At 36.4% G+C, this 21,397-nt stretch overlaps 1 protein-coding gene across 1 annotated transcript in view; it reads right to left on the reverse strand.

The window, feature by feature from the left end:
• Positions 1-1,194: 1,194 nt before the first annotated feature.
• LPCAT1 (lysophosphatidylcholine acyltransferase 1) overlaps positions 1,195-21,397 on the reverse strand; it is a 51,387-nt gene continuing 31,184 nt past the window's right edge. Inside the window, exons 9-13 of the mRNA XM_010175202.2 lie at positions 16,012-16,137; positions 9,315-9,468; positions 8,330-8,428; positions 4,933-5,071; positions 1,195-2,073 (exon numbers count right to left, since the gene is read on the reverse strand). Of these exons, the coding sequence (XP_010173504.1) occupies positions 1,889-2,073; positions 4,933-5,071; positions 8,330-8,428; positions 9,315-9,468; positions 16,012-16,137 (703 nt within the window). The 3' untranslated portion in view covers positions 1,195-1,888. The remainder of the gene's footprint in view (positions 2,074-4,932; positions 5,072-8,329; positions 8,429-9,314; positions 9,469-16,011; positions 16,138-21,397) is intronic.

Consider the following 21,397-nt stretch of genomic DNA (forward strand, 5'->3'; position numbering starts at 1 on the left):
TATACCACCCCTGCCCCAAGACCTTTTATGCAGTGAAAGCCACTCCCTTCTCTGTGCAGCTGACCATTCCTATTCAAGTGTAGTTCCTCACATGCCTTATTTTTCCAAACTATTTTTCCTGTTTTTCATCAGTTTTAATTCAAATCTTGTCTCCTAGTTTGCTGCCGCCCTGTCAGCTTGGCATGCATTACCTAGACTAAGAAAGGAAAAAAAAAAAAAAAAAAAACAAAAAAAGAGTATCACCCCCAACTGAGGACCTACCTCTACATACCCCACAGACAACTTCTGGCAATTTCCCCCCCCCCTTATTCCTTCTATTAAAGCCAGTTTCAGTTTGGAGACTTGCCACATACAGTTAGGGATTTCTAAGGACACATTCCAGTACCCTAAAATGAGCTTTAAAACATCTACTGCTATTTTTTTTTTTAAAAAAAAAGCATTTGGTACAAACAGATTTCTTTCTGCTAAAATTCCTCCCTTTCAAATCTAGTTTTAAATTACTCTAACATGTGGAAGTTCCAAATCTCAACAGCAGTTTTCTAATCACAAAACCATCATATGTTAGCACAGACCTACAAAATCACAGAAATGATTTGAAAGTATTTTGTTGTCTGTTTGGAAGGAGAGTTGCCCTCAGAGTTACTTTGTGACAGAGTCCTCCTTCCTACTCCTTGAGGTTTTTGTCACATTTCCTAATCAATGAAGCTCTGGGTTTTTATAATAATTTAAATTTTTGTCTGAGACCTCCATTGGTAATTAAGGCATCTGGCTTCACAAAAGGAAAGATAAGAAACATTACTAATACAAGTGGTTCAGGAGGGGTTTTTTTGTTGTTTGTTTGCCTGAACAGTTCTAAACTATTTTAAGCTTCATATGTGTTATATGCAGTACATGTAATGTTGCTATAGAGATTTAACTAGCATTTCTTCAGGATGTTCTGCAACTGGTTTGGCCTCTGAACTGCAACCTTTTCAAACTTGTGCTGATACAACAAAGTTTTCATAGTGTGTTCCATGCTAAGTTATCTGTATATACAGGTTTGCTACAAAAGAAACCTGTGATTCATGATAAACCTAGATTAAATACAATTGTGTAAATGTCTCCCATTTAAATGGTGGATGGACACGATTTGAATTGATTATAAGAGAAAAGCATAAACAGTTTGTCACGCATTTGCAAACAGTATGTGGCATGTCAGTTTAGAAAAAATTCATGTTTAATTGCATCCAGAAGATTACAGTAGAAAAGTGCCGGGGTGAGGGATAAGGAGCCTTTCCTTTTCATTCTACCATGGAATAGACTGAAAGAGAAATAATTTTGTCCTTCAACAATAAAAAGTAATCCTTAGCAAGTTCTTGCATTACTTTTCCAAACTGTTCACTGAAACCAAAACAAAGGGCCAAAATGTGCTTGCCTTGCTCAAGAGAATAATCCCACTGAAATCAACAAGACTGACTATGCAAATATGGACAGCAAAGTTTGGCCCCAAATAAACATCCCCATAACGAGGGAAAACACTAGTCACCAAAGTGCACTTATCACCATAGTAGCTACAGTTTCTTTATACATGCACAGTTTGTGCGACACTTTGTACATGAAACTAGCCAATATAAATAAGTGTGCCGCTTCCTTTTAAATATGAACATTAATAATGAAGCACATTCACATTTTTGCCTTTCAAAGACTTTTTTTGAAAAAAATAAACCCACCTTCCCCAAAGTAACCTGAAACACGTTGTTAAATATAGTACATATGATTCGAAGAATGGTATTAAGGTAGAAGAACTTTCACACACAAAACTGGTATTTGCTGTATTGTTGGAGTGACTTATGAAAATCCCAAGAAAAGACAATCCTCTCACCAGGAGAGGAAGGTAACAGTTGTAGTGTTATTTCAGTTTCTTCTGCAGAAGGCTGTTTTTATCTTCAGCGTTTTCAGGGCTGAAGTCAGTACAGATACCATTAGGAGCAGAAAGAGATGCAGTCTGCAAGCCACTCTCAGCTCCCATCTGATCAGTATAGAGATAGTCTTCTGCAAAGTGTGGGTGCAATTCAGCAAATCTGTAGAAGTCATCTACAAAAAAAATTGTTGTTACGCAGTCAGTTCTCTGAAACAGAAGGATGCTAAATTTGAATACTTACACATGTATAATCACATGATCCCTTCAGAGAAAAATAGCAGCAGTTAACATAATGCTAACCCCATAGCTTGTTATAGTTTCTCAGCAGTTTACCACATCCTCCCAGCCAAGATGTTGCAAAGAGTTACCTAAGCCCTCCTTAAAACAATTCAGACCAGAGCTTAGCTTGTAAACAGGTTCAGATTTGCATTAAAATGCATGAGGAGCACCACATGCCCTGACATAGTATCTCACTTTTCACTGGCAGAAGGGCAGAAGCTGAGGGACAATGAACAGCAAGAGCAGTCATTACTTAAAATCTTGTAAGTCTTTTGCAAACATGCCCTTTAATGCTTTGCACTCATAATTATCTTCAACCTAACAGCAGCTGTCATTGCTGCCTTCCACTTTCAAGATTTCAGCATTTCAAAACTCGTAGTGTTTCAGAGAATAATGTTGTGAGAAGATAATTAATTTTTAACACATCATGAAAAAATACAATTTTAATGTTGGATACTAATAAGACAATAAAAAGAGCAAGATTAGTTCTTGGAGGAACGGGGAAGCCTTAACATCAAGAAGTAATATTCTGTGTTAACAATCAGACAATTGAAGCCTTGTCACAATTTGCCTATATGACCGTTTATTCAGACATGATCTGAACACAAGATACTGTACAGGATCTAAGTCATAAGAAGCTATTCTTATAATGTAAACTGACACTGGAAAAAACTGGGTGTGAACATTATCAGTCAGTCACCTACAGTGTATCACAGCCTACTCAAATTCACTGTGTTATCCCACAAGAACCCATGATCAGACAGTGCTGTGAGTTCCCTGGGGTGCAGCACAGATGACAGCTGAAGCAGACTTTCAGAGGAGCGAAGCCCAGTTCCTCCTGGTACAACTGGGCTGGTGTGGAATAAGGAAATGACCCAAGCTTTCCCCCTCCACCAACCTTCTCTGAAATTACATGTTTTTCTTAATACTGCAAAGTGCAAGGGAATGTAATTTGTCTCACGGGGGCACTGCAGTTGTAGGTCAGTCCTGCCTCTGACCGGTTGCAAAGGGATAGATGGGAAGAATGCAATAAACATAACTTCATCCTTCTGCAAACAAAAACATGGATATCCTTTATCCACAGTTCATATGGATCTGAAGTCTTTTGGACACTGTAACTTCAATAGAAGCTGACAATGTCCAGGCCACAAAAATGAGCACTCCCATCTATGCTGAAAAACCTGTATGTACAACAGGCTGATTGATCATGTAAATGGTAAAGTTTTCAGGGGGGAAAAAAAAAAATAAAATCTTAAATGTTTGAAAAGGTATACAGCAATTTTTTTCTTTAAGTAATATTTATTGCAAGTTCAACTTAAAAAAAAATCTCATAGAAAAGAATGTGATGTATCTGACCTTTTCCAAGAAGAAAATGTAGAACTTTTTTATATTTAAAATATTTAATAGTGGTAGTAGTTGTAATAATATATTAGAAACACTTGAGTGCAAACTGATTAATCAGAATCAAAACGGTTAAGCATATTCAGAGATTCCAACTCAGTATATTATTTTTTTTGCAGCTAACAAGGAGAGAGTAATCAGCTATTGGCCTTAACTGGGTCTGGCCTGCAGCAGGAACATGAAAGCATTCCCTTTTTTCACATGAACACTTTAAGCCCATCCCAAGGATCTTTTGTAACAACACATATAATGTGTGCATCACATTAATGACCATGAAAAACCAGTCTTTTTTGGGAAAGGTCATTCTGATAGTTAGCCCAACTAAGGTAAGACAAGTATAAAAATTACAACCAACAGTACAAAGATGCTCTTACAGTCACATTAAGCATAATAAGCATAAGCATAATCCTTTTTGTATGGGAAAGACTAGAATATTTACTGTAGATGCCATTCTAAGTAATTCTTCAAAAAGCTACCGTACCTTTTCAGAAAATCCCTTGAAGTAGTTGTTGACACAAGTATGATAGTCTAGATCCAAATCAGCATCCTGACAACTCTGTCAGGATCCACCTCTCAATGTTTTATCAGTACTGGGTCCAACTGAGAAACCTAAGATGCCAGGGAGGACTGGATTGAACAGGATAACGTTTCTGATAGATCTCAGTAAGCAGACATTTTGGGTCTTACTGAAACAAGTCCTGAAGATATTAAGGAATATTTATCAAAGTTGTACACAGCAGAGCCCAAAGATAAGTGCTTGGGTTCCCAATTGCCTCATTCACCACAAATGTGAGACAAGGCAATGTAGGAAGAATGAGCTATTCCAGCACTACTTCTAATCACAGGCCTCATCTTGGAGCTTAAAGCAACTGTGAAGCATTAGAATGCAGGAAAAGATCACCTTAGTCATTTACTTGGGAAAAAAGTATTTTCAAACATGCTGAAAAATTATTATGGTAGTAGAAAATCTTATATCCTCCTATATTCTGGGAGGGCAGAAGTAGTGGGGAACAGATACTAGAGACAAAACAACAGGACAGAGCTAGTATAGCTTTCTTAAAAATACATATTCACATACAGGTAAGTCGCAGAACAGAATATGCTGAAAGAGTTAATCTAGGTATTGCCTGACTTAACATGGAAGGGAAAATGTCTGAAAACATGTAAATGTGATGTTTGATATTAAAGGTGAAACTAATTTTTTTAAATGTAAATTTACTTTGTCTGCAGTGCTTTTATCATTAAACTAAAAAAATGTAAAATTTAATAAAAAAATAACTGGTTCGTATATCAGCACGAGTTCAGACAACTTTGACATTTTTTGACAGTTCAGATCCACTTAAAATACTTACCATATGTAATCTCTCCTTTTTCTTCTTTATCTACAGCTCTAAAAAGGTGCGTAACATCAATCTGTGACACACCCATGGCAGTCTTCAGAATATGAGCTAAATCCTCTTCTATTATAGTTCCATTTTCTGACTGGTACAGCTAGGAATCAAGACAGCAAGATAAACCATTGTAAAGCTGAATGCTAACTCCTAAAAACAGCACCACACTAAGAAGTTATGCCAAACTAAAATTTGGTATTGTAAGTTCTAGTCACTGGCAGATTGATGTGACCTACTACAGATTTCTGATTAGTGTGGGTAAAGACAGCATTGTTTATTAGTTCACCTGTGTACATTTAGAAACTAAAGCTTGCTATATTTAGAAAAAACCCTATGTTTATATGCCTAAGCACTGTCATTTCAGTGATATTCAGATACAAGACTGTTTTACACTAACAGTTTTGCAGATACATATCTGAGAATAATTTTTAATCCATTGAGCTATGTGTCTAAACTCCAAGAGTCTGTGGAATCAGGAAATGTATTTAGGTCAGCCTAAAGCAGATACCAGTTCTAGTTGTTCAGATGTAAAACTCAAGATTCCTTTGACCAACATCCAACTGATTCAACACTCAGTTTGCATAAAATGCCTACATCTAAATAGCATTGTATTAATCAGGAGAATGCTACCCTATAAAGCAATGGGCCTATAATTTTCTACAAATACTTATTTAAAATTCTAGAGAATAACAGTTTGCATATTCTTAAGTCCTGAATCAAAGAATTTACTCAAGACAGAGTTAGCTTTACTACTGACAGAAGACTGATAACTAAAAATAGTTGTTCATAGTCTCATTCTGTCTTTGTATAGGTACAGTGTTTTGCCCTGAAAAAAGAGCTCAAGTATTTCAAAATATCTATAACAAATACAACTTCATGAAACTTTTTAAAATAACTCAATTTGCCTGTGCAATGGAAATAGAGACAGAAGAGTTTTTGAAACATCCTTGTCTCATTTTTAAGTATGACAACACTGCGAATATTGAATCACACTAAAGAAATGCTATTTTGGAAACTTCCTTTTCATTTCTCTACATCGTTGAGAAGGTGGGAACTGATGAGATTGAACAAAACAGGCATAAGGATGTATTTTTCACACAAGCAGAAGTTGCTGCCACAAGACAGCACACTTCAATGGAATAAAGAGACAGCAGAGTAAAAAAAACCAAAAAAAGTACCATGGAAGACAACACGCGCTCAAATCAGGAATATTGCCTTTTTCTCCCTAGCACCTAACTTGCACGCTGTTTCACAAGGAGTAGGGGCAAGGACAAGACACTTGTTTAATAAAACCTGCTATATTTTCACAGATCAAGTAGTCAGAAGGTGATACTTGATGGTAAGGCTCACAAGTGCCATATTGGCAAGACTTACAATGCTTTTTCATTTCCTTAGCAATGAGGAAGTGAGGATGTTTAGCACTTACACTGAAGTGCTGCTCTGAGACTTGATTCCCATAATCCTCCCTTCTCTTTTAACTACCCATCACCTTAGAATTGTGGTGGCTCAGTAACCCCTATTTTTCAAGTTCTTCAACCATATACTAAAAAATTCCACTTTGAAAACTTGTTCAGCTATGAGAAACATTGCACTTAATCCCCCAAAACAAATGACAAGATGCTCTGGAAAAAGTAGCACATGGCAAAGGATGGCAACTGTTCAAAGGCACACATTCATGAACTGTCTAGATCTTCCAGTGGCTCCCAATAAGCTGGGTGAATATCTCACTGTACTTGAATCTAGGAAAGGGAGGGAAGAAATAATAATAAAAAAGCTTCTCTTTTTCTAGAATACTGTAAGCAAAATTTCCCCCCAGCTTGAGACTTCTTTAACTCTGCCAATCATCAGGATAAAATTAGCTGCTTCCCCTTCTTCATACATGCACAGAACTTCTTTGCAGTTCTACAGTTAACTTGATATTTTGTAATTAACCAGGGAACTCAAAATTATATATTATGACTTGAAGAATAGAGCAGATAGTGAAGAACAGAATTTTAAGAACAGATCTATTAACTTAAAGTTTGGTGTTTCCAAAAAGAAAATAATAACCTAATCTGAGCTTTTCTTCCTCTAAAGTGGTAAAAGTATATATTGCACATTATGTATTATGACAGCTAAATTTCACTGAAATCCTGCCCAAAAGCAGCCTTCAAGTTTACTTTAAGTTTGTTCATTTCAATATGAAGAGACAGAGCTGACCATTTCTCTACACCATTATATAGATCAAATAGAATAAGTAAGGGCAGAGACCTTTCTGCTTTTCCCTGAGAAGTAACAGTAAGTAACAGCAGCTACAGTATTTGTAGGAACTAAGTATTTTTGTTCCTCCCTTCTTTGTCAATTTTTTTTTATACTGGCCAAAGGGTAAGAATGATACATGTGAACTCTAAACATTCACAGGAGTCCCATTTCTTTAGCAAAACATAGTAAGAGAACAATACAGATATGTGCTGAAGAACCTGAAAACAACCACTTAGAAAATAAGGTTGCCATGTAGTATCATGCAAATGAATGTTCTCAACTCCATGCATTCACCAGCGATGACAGCATCAAGAGTTAGCACTCCTCAGTTTCAGTAACACTAAAGACCATATGAGTTCAAGGCAAAGGGAAGAGATGATGCAGGATGCAGCAGACTTTGCATGTTGAAATAGAAATATTAAAGAAATTAATTAAAAAGTAATAAATCAAGGTGTCAGACAAACCCACCAAATGGCAAACATTAAGTATTGCTGCTGTCACTTTCCCCAAAAGCCTGCATTAACCATCTATGCTGATGCTACAACAAACCACTGAGGCTAGAACGAGATCAGGAACCCTTCTGGAAAGCATAAAGTCTGGGTAGAGACTTCAGGACCAACACAGAAACACGGTAAGACTAAGATGGAAGAAACTCTTATCAAGCAGATAAAAGGGAGTGAAAAGTTTAGTCTCCATTGAAGCGCAGGAAAAGTTTTAAAATATGTTATTTGATTGAAGATTTGATTGAAACATTACAAAAGTATTAAGCACAACTTACTAGCATTTAGTTTAGAGGAATCAATATAAAGGACTTCAAGTCTGAGACTCAATGTGCTGAAAAAGATTCTACCAGAGCTCTACAAAGAACAATTTCAAACTGCAAACTTCCATAATTTTACATGACTTAAACTTGCAGTGTATTCCCTCTGAACATGACCTCTTAATCTACCTTTCCGTGAATGTTATTTTAAAATGTAATTAAGTATTAAAGGGACATGTGAAACAAGCTTCTCTTAAGTCTAATGGTAGCATTAATTTCTAAACAAAAACCCCCCCAAAAAACCAACCAACCAAAAAAAAAAAAAAAAACTACATAGAAGAAGAAAATGCTGCTTACCTGAAATGCCAACTGAATTGTTTCCAGAGTTCTGGATGGCTTACAGACAACTGACAGAGCAATGACAAATTCCCGAATGTCAATTATGCCATCTTCATTCTGTGAAGGAAAACCTCACCTCAAAACTACTGCAATTTGTCTGAGAACTTTCATAAATAACTAACAGTTGCTAAAGATGTAGAATACTCAGAAAGATCATTATGTACACCACTGCAAAAGAAGTCTTACTAAAATTCAGGGTAAGAACCTGCATCATAGCTCTGCAGGCCCTTTTCAGAATCTCAGTCAGAAATCATAATTCAAAGATTCTTAGAAGACAGTGCTGTTACAGTCACCCTTCACTTACATATTTAAGAGTTTTATGTTAAACCATCTGAATTACTGGGCTGAAATTAAAATCTGAGAACGAGAGGGCAAGGCAGCCTAATTTAAGCTCTGAATACATGACTATTTGGTCTAAAAGAGAACACTGTGGACATATCCATCTCCTGGTCCAAACAGCACCTCACTGAGACAAAGATAACAGCCATTTCCCCATCCTGATTGATTGCCAGAAGAATGAAAAACTAGTTCATCTGCCAAGCTCCTTGGCCGCTCAGGTTTCAGGCATCCTAGAAGAACAAGTGATGTATTTACAAGGTAAGTGAAACATCAGCTAATAGGCATTGCATTCAGTTGCAGCAAGCCACAGCAGAGGTTTAGCCTGAACCCATCTTTCTTCCTCTTCATATTTCGCATCTAGAAAGTCAGTTTTGTCCAACTGATACTCCTTTTAACTTCTACCCTGAAAGAATGCTTTATGTGGTTGATGATAGGTGCTCTTATCCTGCTGTAAAGGAAATGCAGTAGGAAAATACTGTGGCGAAGTGCTCAAAAGCACTTGGCACTGGCCTAAATCAGACCTCAGTGAATTCAACTGGAACAGAATAAGGCCTAAGCGAAGTTTACCAGAAGTCGTACAATTTTTAAATATGATGTTTCTTACCTCATCAAAAAGTGCAAACATACTTTCTAATGTCTGAGAAACTGGAAATTCCAAGTATGCTGAAAATTCGTTAAGATCAATCTTTTCTTTTTTCATTTTCATGGCACTTGCAGCATATTTATCAAGATCATCTTCAAGCGTTTCTGGCTTCAGCCTAGAAAGCATACCATTTTTGCACATTTTTAAAAATAAACCCAGTTTTAACAATACAAATTTCAATAAACCAAATGAAGCAATGGATGATAATGGTGTAAAAACATCACAAAAAGTGGAATCAGAATTACTAAGTAATTTTATTATAAAACAATGTATTCCTGTAATTTTAAGGCTCCCATTAGTTCTTAAACTGTTTTAGAAATTACTGCAAGGGCTTATGAACCCTGTTCATAAACTTTCGTCCTTTATTCTACTTTGATTATAAGCCGTATGTGTAAGCAGTTCAACATGAAACAAGAAACTAGCTAATAAGAAATACAAGGCATGGAGGATTAGGTGGGATTTAGGTCTTCTGAATATGGCTGTATTGTAGGACAGTAACATAAACTAATTATGATTCCAAATTTACTAATGTCACTGAACAGGAAAGACATGATACATCCTGCCTAAAAGAAATCAAGTATTACATAATAGCGATTATACCGTTAATCCTGTTTGTCAGTCCTCATTTTTCACATTCAGCCTGGAGTTGGACACCATTACGAGGTAACCCAAACAAAACTATAGCAATTAGTACAGCTACAGAAATCCCCTCAGTCCTTTCCAATTGTAAGACCAGACTCTGACTGATGAATGAACAGCTTTATATTTATGCAGGTATCTACTGCATGGTTGGGTTTTTTTGTTGGGCATTTTTTTTTTCCTGTTTTCGCTTTGAGAAAATAAATCTTACTATGAACATAATAAACAGTGCTACAGGTATGTGGGGAAAAGTTCCCTCTCTAATACAACATCAACCAATTCTTGATCAGCAGGTTTCCTCTGAACTGATTCAGGGTAACATGGGCATCAGAACTTTCCAATCTGAAGGCAAAACAAGCTAGTAAAGTCTTCTACAATATTCTTCTGTAGTTGTCTGTTTTGCTGTTTGCTGCTGCAGACAAGGAAAGGTAGTTATTTACAGGACTCAGAAGCTTATACCAGAATTGTTCCCAGACTGTAGCTGGGACTGCTCAGCAGCTTCCTTTCAGTAACAAGAATGAATAAAATACTTAATATCAGCATTCTCAGGAGCTTCTGAAAAAAGTAAGAGCATCTCTGATAGGAAGATTATCTGATACATCCAGCTCCAGACCTTGATCACTTTCTGAAATCATCCTTCCTAAAAGTCATTGCTTTTACGTAAAAACATAACTACTATGCTGTCTGCCATGACCAAAACTGACTTACCAAAAATATACTAACTAAACAATGCCAAGCCCTTTATTTCTGAATTCTAAGACCTCAACATTCAAGAATTCTTTCAGAGACCCACGGCCCCTGCAGAACATTCATATGTTCTCCATACTGGCATTAAAACACCTATCTTAAGTTCTGGTCCTGGACAGTATAAAAAGAGCAGCAAAACATTCCTTTTCCATGATCAAGTAGAAAAGTAGCATGAACAAATAACAAAGGAATCCAGGGAGGATTTGAGATGCACACAGAACTCTGCTGCTCACATGCAGGATTACATACAAGAAGTGTCCACAGATAATACATCCCCACTGTAGTAGCCAAAATGGATTTTAACTGTAGGATGAAGGACAGCTGGCATTCAAATCCTCCCTTGAGATAAGCCACCACTGACACAGAATATGCAATCTAACATCTGCCTGTAAATCAGAGAGATTTGATTTGCAGTGAATTGACTCAAAATTCACATTCTAGAACTGACTGAGTACTTGTTTGGTGAGCAGTATCCGAGACTTGGGAGATCTCCTCTTCAGCAGTCAATTAAGTCCAAAAAGCTAAAAACTCTGAATCACAGAATCACAGAATGTCAGGGATTGGAAGGGACCTCGGAAGATCATCTAGTCCAATCCCCCTGCCGGAGCAGGAACCTAAATGAGATCACACAGGAAGGCATCCAGGCGGGTCCTGAATGTCTCCAGAGAAGGAGATGCCACAACCTCCCTGGGCAACCTGTTCCAGTGCTCCGTCACCCTCACTGTAAAGAAGTTTCTTCTCAAAGAAGAAGGCAAAACCTTGTATGGAAAGCAGCATGGCTTACCACAAATCTTACAGACATCTAGTGGTTTGGATTTTAGAAATCTAAAAAGAGATGCAAGTTAATCTTATAAAGAGTATGTGGATCAGTGAGGCAAACTTACTGCTTCAGCTTGAGACTGCACTGTCCTTCTGGTAATCTGACGGGGGCTTACTTCCCTCAAGCCCTTTCAGAATCAAAAAGTAATTGATGCATGCATGGCCATGACTATGCTGAAGTTTTTCTGAATTCAAGTGTTCCAAATCCCACAATAGGTTCTGAACAAATGTGAAATGGATTGAATGTCTCAATTCCTTCAAAATTGTTACTTTTATCCCAGTGGACACTATAAAAGCTAGAAAGCCAACAGTAGGCATCTTTGCCCATGAAATCATGCTTATTTGGCTAACGTTTCCATGCAGGATCTAGGTTTATGATATGTAACATTATTTGCTGTTGTGGTGTTTTGCTTAATTATTTAGGCCAGGGCACAACAAAGAGAACAAAAACTCATTCCTGAGTCCCTGAAGATGGAAAGGACATTTTTAAAGATTAACAGCGCTGACCATTAAATCCTTCACAAGGAAAACCAGATCCCTGAAGGCAGGATATTTTCAGGATAATCACCACTATTTTTAGCAAGTGTGATGTCTTACCTCCTTAAAGCTAGTTTTAGCTGTATTTGACCATTTGAGAATAAACTCCTTTCTTGCATGCTGGGAAACTGCCAAAAAACTAATAGTGTTTCACAGAGCTGAAGTTGCATAAGAACAGCTGGATCTTGTAGCTAGCTACTGTAAACTCCAAGTTCAGAGAAACATGTCCTAAGCCAGAAAAACGCAAGGCACTCAGTTTTATGTCTGATGATGTACTTCTGTGCAACTTTTTGTCATAATGGAGAGAGGATACCGAACAGCTGCAAAACTGATCCTGATCCATGAGGCAGGGGCTATCATGGTTGGTCTTTGCTATATGTTAAGCCTGATCCATGATCACCTCCTGTAACGGACAGTATTGCTTTTATCATTAATGCAGATGGACAACATCCTCTAGAAGTTTTTTTTGTTGTTACAGATGATCTCTGAACACTTTGAAGTCACGGCACTGGTAATTATCTGTGAGGGGTTATTACTTTGGGGATGCAAAGCTCTGCCTACAATGTGGACCACCATTTCAGGCGCTCATAGACAGCAGAAGCTGGCATTGTAGTTTGGATGGTAAGGGCTGTTGAGAAAGAATAGACAGACATCAAGCCTATGAAGTAATTATGTCCTCCTTGTAGATCTTAACAAGCCTATAGGGGCATTGCCTAGTAGGATCCTTGTGGATGAGATAATATTGCAAAGTAGTGGTCAAAATGGAACTGCTGTTTAATTCAGGTCATTCTTACTAAAATACTTCCAGGACAGACATCACTAGTAGGCATCACATGGGTACAAGATGCCAATAATACTCAGGCAAGCAAAGCATATAGTTAAGGATCCAAAAATAATTCCAAAATAAATTGCTGCCCATTGTTAAAGATAAAAATTACTGACTAAAAGTAATCCTACTGAGAAAGCCAGGAAATCTAGAAGGCAAGAACAGGGGAATTTTTCTGAAATGTAACCTGAAAAAGATGATTAGGTGCAAACACGTACCTTTTAAAAGCAGTGGATATAAGCAAAGCCATATTTTCTTCAGTGAAAATTACGAAGAACCTCAGAGTCTGTCTACTAAATGCATACACCAGATCAAGAACCTGCCAAACCAAAGGGTCTTTTGCCACTCAGAATAATATGGTATGATGATGAACATGCATTTTATGTTCTTGCCGTATTTTCTATACTTACTGCTTTCTGATGCACAAAGTGGAAGCCAACTACCATAATGAAAGAGAAAACGTGCCATCTTTTACAAATATCAGCGTTGCCTAGCCTCAAAAAAAAACCCAATGAAACAAACCAAACTGAAACCCAACAACAAACCAGCACAGCCAGAAAAAAATAAATGAAAAAAAAAAAATTATCTTTAAATTAAAGAGAAGAGATACCTCTAATTTTCACAAAATAAAACAATGAAAACTGAGAATAATCACAACTAAAAAAGTCACTTGACTGAAAACTGAGAATTCTCTAAGGAGCTACTGATAGCCTAAAAGCCATGTTTCCATAAGAAAGGGGAACAAAAATTAAGGCTAGAAGGTCCTTGTAGTTCATGTAAAAAGAGAATGCAGGAATTAGAATGAACAAGAGTTTGAGACAATAGGAACGAATCAATTCAAATCAGAATTTAAGGATCTCTTAAAGCAGCTCATAAAAAGTATCTCATAAAAAGATGGAGATGAGACTTAATTATACTGTACTAGCACTTTCTGAAGGAGAAGATATCCGAAGAGGCACATCAGTGCCTCTTCAGTAAGGCACAAAATCCAAACAAGCTTCTATGTCTAGAACGTGGTAATAGATCCAGTCAAAGTACAAGTCGAGAATAACTTTAAACAGTGGGGTAATTAATTGTGGAACAAATCATCAAATGAAGCAGAGGATTTACAACGTATGAAAGCTACAACAAAGACTGCATATAGCTTAGTAATCAGCTCACTGCTCAGACACAGATTATCAGGCTCAACAGAAGCATAATTGCTTGAGGACAAACGAATACAGAATTTGAGAAAAATGAGACTATGATCAATTGATCTCATTGATACAGCAGTCATTTTACCACAGAGTTCAGTACAAGGCAGCTGAGTTTCAGCCAGCTGTGAGCTGGCAGCTGTAGAGCTGTGTTAACAGAGCCCAAACTCTTCATTAGATGAAGCATGAGAACTCCCTGCTGTGGCTGCACGGCTTCTGGATTGGATCCCATCCAGCTGAGCACAGACTAAGCAAATTTTACAGAAAATGTTAATGAACCCTGTAGATATCTAACATGAACGGAAATAACTCTCTAGTGTAGTAAACTGAGGTATAACTTGATTTCAAAGAATCTAAACCAGAAATAAGCCTGGATTTGCCTTACTATAAAAATCTTGCATTTAACACTGGATGTTACCTTGAAGGTATTTTATTGCTCAAAAACAAATATCAAGACTGGATGCAAAATCCACTGGATAAAATTTACTGTTCCACTTACTTAAGGACTGGATGATTTTAACGTCTCCCTGGCCTCAAAACTTTTCAATAAACAGCAAAATGACTGCATTGCCATAAAATGTGCATTAGAGATGAAGTCATATTACAATCTTCATCCAATTGTGCCAGAAAAATACCATCATAATAGCCTTCTTGCTGGCACATATCTAAATCAAGACAGGATAATATTTCACCAATGCACAACTGCTCAAACCAGATGGAGAACTTTCAGGTTGTGGAGAACCTCACTTAAAAATGCAAGTAATTGTTTTAGAGGCCAAAACAAAAACCCAGAAAAACATCATTTGAAAGAACAGCTTTCAATTGAGCAGACAGAAGCCAGACAATTTAACAAGAGGATTAAACTGAATCCCAGGATTATCAACTGCATAATAAAATAAATAACGAGTGGGAGTTTTTTTGTTTGCCTTTTTTTTTTTTTCTTTTGTTTCCTCCTTAGCACTGTGAATTCAGAGCCTTTGGAACAAAGCAGGAATCTTTGTTTCCCCTTAGAAGTCTCTCCTGTCCTACTGGAAGTCTTTTTAGACAGAGGTCCCAACAATGAGTTAATATATGCCTGTCATCTGAATGCATAATGCATGTTGTCCTGCATTCCTATTCTTCAATATGTCTTTGTTTTATTTTTTTTCATTTATGTGTACAAGCTGGAAGATGGAGTGATTACGGAAAAGTGAAAGGAAATAAAGTACAGAATGGAAACATGAAACTATGCTCTATACTTTCAGGTGAGGATACAAAAAATGGAAAAGGGTGTTTGTATATTAAAGCAATTAATAGGATGAGGCTGTAAATTTAGTTTGTGGCTGTTCAATAGGATGAGAGGAAAAATAGAAGAAAAAAGTGGAAAACAGCAGCAAGTAGTTCAATACTTTAAGTGAATTTTTTCACTGTTTGCTTTTTGGAAAGGTAAGGCTAGAGGGAACTGACACTACGAGAAAAGAGAAGCCACTGCATATACTAAGTTATAGTTTTATTAGAAAGTCCATCTAGCAGTAAACTACTCAAAAGATCAACCACTTCTTTGTGCTCCTTGGGAAAGAGAGACCCCTCTGCCCTCCCTATTATAATGTTAATCCACAAGACTGCTATGGCAGCACTGTTCTCCCTTCATAGATGTCACAGGAAAGGGCAATTGACTCTCAACTGTATAAAATATTAGGAATCCCACAGTATTCCTGGCCCTTTTCAGGAGATGGCTTCTAGTTCTGTTCAGGAATGAACACTTCAGACACACTCTGCTCACTTGTTCAACTGTGAAAATGGAATTTTACAATCTACTCATTAAGATTTAAGGGTGCTGCTTATATGAAAGAAAAGCTTTATAAACCTAGATATATAATAAACATGCATCTTACATATAAATATTGTATATGCTCACCCAAGGCTTCTCACAAGCTTTGCAAATTCTAAAAGACACGTGTCTGAAGGCAGACGAAGTTGTCCTTCAGCCAAAGCTAGCTGACAGTCTTCAAATGTATAATCTGTCACTGGAACTCCCAACGCCCTTGAATAAACCAAAGAAAAACAGTAAGCAAGATAATCTAAAAGACCAAGCAGAATCATCACTTTATTTTGTAGCAAGACATCCTGTAACACTGATGCTCTCTGTTCTGAAGAACTATAAGGAAGAGCCCAGAAAAGAAAGTTCACACATGAAAGAATTAAATATGGTACACTACCCATTGCAGAACATCTATTTGGACTTTACAAGTACATGAAAATAAAAAAAGAACACAATGGAAAAACTAGGTAGTGCATAGACTTTCAAATTCCTTAATATTTTCATAGAAGTGAGTAACAAGGCTTTCAAAATAATTAATCTAGAACAAAAATAAATATTTATTAATAATGTTAAATAATTACATTATTATTTCACTAACATATTAATAAATCAATAATCACCTGAGCAGATTAACTATCACCTGCAGGTAACATTAAAATTATACAACAGACAACATTTCTCTATAAAGAATGACTAGAATATAAAGTATAGAAGCAAGCAGAGTTAAGCTCCAAGCATATACAAGTTATTTTTAAATGTATGACATAAGACAAAAAGAAGAAAAAGTATTCCCAAATTTTTATATGCCAAACAATTAAGTACTCATTTTTGTTTTACTTCTAACTTGATGCTCTGTAGAAATAGCAGCACCATAAGATACTTCAAGGAAATCCCGATATTGTCGTTACACTGCATTTGCTGTGCCAAAGTTGAGAGAAAGACACTTTGGTTTGGAAGAGGCCTTTAAGAATCCAGTGTACAAACATAAGATGCAATTTAGAAAGCAAACACTGCTATGAGTTACTCATCTGCCATGTTTTCCATTATACTTTATTTTACTTGTATTAGTACAGAATGTTCTCTCCTTTGTGCAGTCTTTTCTGGTTTGATGGAGTCTTCACAGAATTTTTTTCTTGACTTTCTTTCTTTTAATCTACAGGTTTTTATACCTTACTGATAACAACCTTTTTAGTTTGTGAAGTTAATATACAGTAATGGCAAGATTGCTACGAAGCCCCAAGGTATGCCACAGCCATTTTGGCTTTGATGAAAACTCTGCATTCAATTTTCTGCGCTTTATTATAGATAGTTTGATCTGTAATGGCAGTTACCTCTCATGCAATAACCACTTAATTTCTGTTAAATAGCCTCTTCCTCAGAATCTCGTTACAAGACCTTTGAATGACAATGTAAATAACAAACCAGTTCTCTTTTATCTACCAATTAGTAGATAAATCTACTTCTGCCTTCAGATTGGTAGATTCGTCAAATAGGAGGAATTCTAATACATTACCAAGACACACACTTAATGTTAAAGCTACTGATCAGGGTTTCTCTCTTCTCTCTAAGGCTCAGAAAGTAAAATTATTCAGGAAGAACACCTCACTATTAGATATTCAAGCTCAAAAGTACCAAATACATTAAAAATAGATATTATTTATAACCTACTTATTAATAAAACAAGGACCTACAGGGTAGTGATTTTGGATGAACAGCCTCTCCCTTGCAAGAAGAAACAATAAATAGAAAGGAACAAAAGGAAAAAGCCAACTAAACCAGAAACATATACTGGTACATCGAAAAGGCATCTTAAAATCCTGCATGCTGTTGAAGGCTAGACTGCCTTATATGGATGATCCTAAGCAATTAATTTCCTCCACATTTTTCACTTGATCTGTTCCTGTTTCATCACTCTGCTCCTCCTATGAAGAGTGTGCTAATAGTATTTACAAATGAGTAAACCACCTTAATGGAATGGACAAGAGGTTTTTGCAATACCATATTTCATCCCATTATGGCTAACAATGTTTTGTAAAACTCCATCTGAGGAACTCCCCCATGCTGTGGGGATTTAAATTCATTTCCAAGTTCCACCTGACTTAGAGATCAGGTATTGCAGGTCTTGTCAACACTTTTATTATATGGTATTCAATACAGTGTTGTATTATACAATATGTAATCATTGGCATGATTACATACAATACAAATTAATACAATATTAATATTGTATAATACAAATTTAATATTCCAATATAATTGGAATACAAAATTAATATTCCTCGGAAGAAGAGAAAGGGGTGGATGAAAGAAGGAGAGTCTATCCTGCCAGTTTAGATTACTGCAAAATTAATTTTCCTCAGAAGAAGAGAAAGGGGTGGATGAAAGGAGAGTCTATCCTGCCAGTTTAGATTACTTCCTAGTCTCTTCTGTTGTACTGTGTGCACACTACATCATCCTTATAAACTTCCCTGTCAACTGCCAGTGACATAGCTGAACTCCTCAGGCAGCAAGGACACACTCTAAGCAGTACTAACCCAAGCTGCTTACATAAAAGAATGTGGTAATAACCAATGATCTTATCCAGTCAGGCACATTACACTAAATTTCATCAGGTCATAAGGCAACAGTAGGTATAGCACACAACAGAAATACAGGAACTTACAGGCAATCAGCTGAAACATAGGGCAGCCACACAGAAAAGGAGAAGCTGGTTAAAAATAAGTTAAAAGAAGAAACTGAAAGGGCAAAGTGTTCATTTGTGGTACAAAGTGACACACCATATTAGAGAATCAGAAGAAGTGGCAAGACACCAAAAAGAGTCTGAAAGGACAAAAAAAAAATCCAGTATGACTCGGCAACTGATCAAAGGTGGCAATGAGAATGAAAAGTGGTTTTTTCATTTAAAAAAAAAAATTCTCTCAAGGAAAACAGAGAAGACAGACAAGTTAAGACATAACCATAAGGTGGCAAGACAAAGCAAGAAACAATAACTTGTTAAAACTAAAATCTAGAAGCTTTTCAAACACATCAAAAGGGAGATGAGTGAGAAAGATCAAGCCACTCAACCTGGGGTGAGGGTAGAAGCCTGACTGACTGCCATCCCAGAACCAATGCCAGGTTTAAATAATTTATCCTAAATAATGGTCCCCAAACATGTTGATGGAATGTAGCCAAAGAAGAATTTAAAAACAACCAAACCAAAACCAAACCCCAAACTTACAATACAGAACAAATTCCAAACAAAAGCAGGGATCACCTCAGACTCAGTCAAATCATAATTGGAAAATACAACATGCCTCTTAGTATAGCTGTATGCACCCCTTACGCTATTTGGGCCACACTTACAGTGCTATCAGTACATGAAAATTCCGACTACAATTAATGCCAGCATGTATGCCCAGTATCAACACATACACAAAACATGATTGAGAATAAAAACATTTTCTCTTGCTCACCTATTGGCAATCCTCCAGCCTTTGGGCTTCCAAAAAAAGCAAAATTAACTGAAACAGTGTGTTTATATACACATATAGACTTTCAGAAGTATGACGATCAGAAGTAAAGAAGGAAAAGAAACAAATTTTGCTCACAGTAAAGTTCAGTCATAGGATCAACCAAGGCCAGATAAGAGCCCCTTGAACTCTAATTTGAGCTCAGAAGATAAATCACAAGGTGTACAGGGCTAGCAGTTTAACACAAAAGGACCCTGATTTCAGCTCAGAATGATGAAGAAACCAAAGCTAGGGAACACAAGTTCGTTATTTATGCTAAGACTTGTGAATTTTTCAATTTCTTAAGAATAAAGACTGGCATACTGGAGTTCACTATAAAGCCTGGGTGAAACTTCAACTCACAGGATTTTCTACAGAACTGGTTGCCAAACTATTCCAACTCATCTCCACGACAGTCTTTCTCTACTTCAATTCAACTGCTAAGAAGAAAAAAATAAATAAAAAATTGTTTCAATTTGAGATTTGAGATGCAAAATGCAAGTGCAATCCAGTGTTTTTAATAAACTAGGAATATAACAGTTTTTCCCATATCTTCATTTAGAAGCATTTTTTTTTCCTATTTTCTTCATACTACCTCTGCTTTTACAGTCAGTTAACCTGAGCCTGGTCATTTTAATGTTCAGCAATTTTATATGGTTAGATGTGCATGTTTGGCTTGACATACCTTAAGACTTTCTCCCTGTCTACCTTCTCTGAAATGCTTTCATGATATCACACTACATGAAATTCTAAAGTCAGCAAGTAACTTAAAAATAAAACCAAAACAAAAGGAAACAAAACCCCAAAAGCCTTCTTGCAAACCCAATCTGTTACATTTAACAGTTGTACTTGTTATATCCTTCTCACACCAAACAGTTCCCTATGTCTAATGCTTGTGCTATCATAATATAAAAATAATCAACTTCCATTTTCTGCATACTAATCCACTACACATACAAAATTCTGAACACAAAATAGAATGTGACTGCTGTAATATTATGCAAAGTGAGAGAAAATAGTACAGGCAATATTGTGACATTCTTAATCTACACTTAAACAAAAACACTTTCAAAATGTTTTACACTGTTAATAAGCAGAACTGTGAACTAATCTAGAAAATATTCCATAGGCTGCTGAAAAAACTCTTTAAATTTAGTATAATCTTTATATGGTGCTGAATACATTAAAAGGACAGCAAATTTGTTATTTTACTTCACTATCAGATGTTTAGGAAAAAGACATACAAAACATGGGAGACAAATAAGCCCAGCTTCTAGTAGTCATTTGTATAGGAATTTCCTGAACCAGAGACTATTTTGTACCACTGCAGTTTAGAATCATTGATGGACCAAATTTTTTACAGTATATCTCAGCTCTGATGAATTAATTTTATGCATCTGGTAGTGAATGCCACAATTTTGTACATGTTTTAAAATGTATTTCCATTTCCTTTTAGCTGATCTACTGTCAAGTGCTTTCTATCTCTTCTGCTATGGAAAGTAACAGACTTGCCTTACTATGCATTTCCAGAACACTCATGATTTTACTGACCTTCAAAACAACCCTCCATTATTTTTTTTGTTTCTCTTTTTCTTTATTTCTTTCCCAAGCTGAAGAGCTTTCTCCTATTTAGTATTGGAAGGCCATGTAGATAGCTCCTTCCCTCTTCTTGGACTACTCCTACTTTGTGACATTCTTCAAGGAAACGAAGATCCAGTCATAAGAGTCTGGAGTTCACATCAAACATACAGTATCTCATGATAATTTAATTTTTAGACAGAAAAATCCCCTAACAGCTGCATTTATCTCTTGTGTTAAGAAATGGGTCCTGTAATTGTTGATCCGGGTAAGATCTTGTAGGCTTGTACAACACAAATATTCAAGGAGTGAAAAATGAAGGAGGTTCTTTGTGTTGTCAGCATTCAAAAACCTAATTCAAACCAGACTGTTACAAAATATTACTTAACTTCAATTTTTTTTTTCTTTTCCTT

The sequence above is a fragment of the Antrostomus carolinensis genome, unplaced genomic scaffold (genome assembly GCF_000700745.2).
Source record: "Antrostomus carolinensis isolate BGI_N321 unplaced genomic scaffold, ASM70074v2 scaffold179, whole genome shotgun sequence".
Classification (NCBI taxonomy): domain Eukaryota; kingdom Metazoa; phylum Chordata; class Aves; order Caprimulgiformes; family Caprimulgidae; genus Antrostomus; species Antrostomus carolinensis.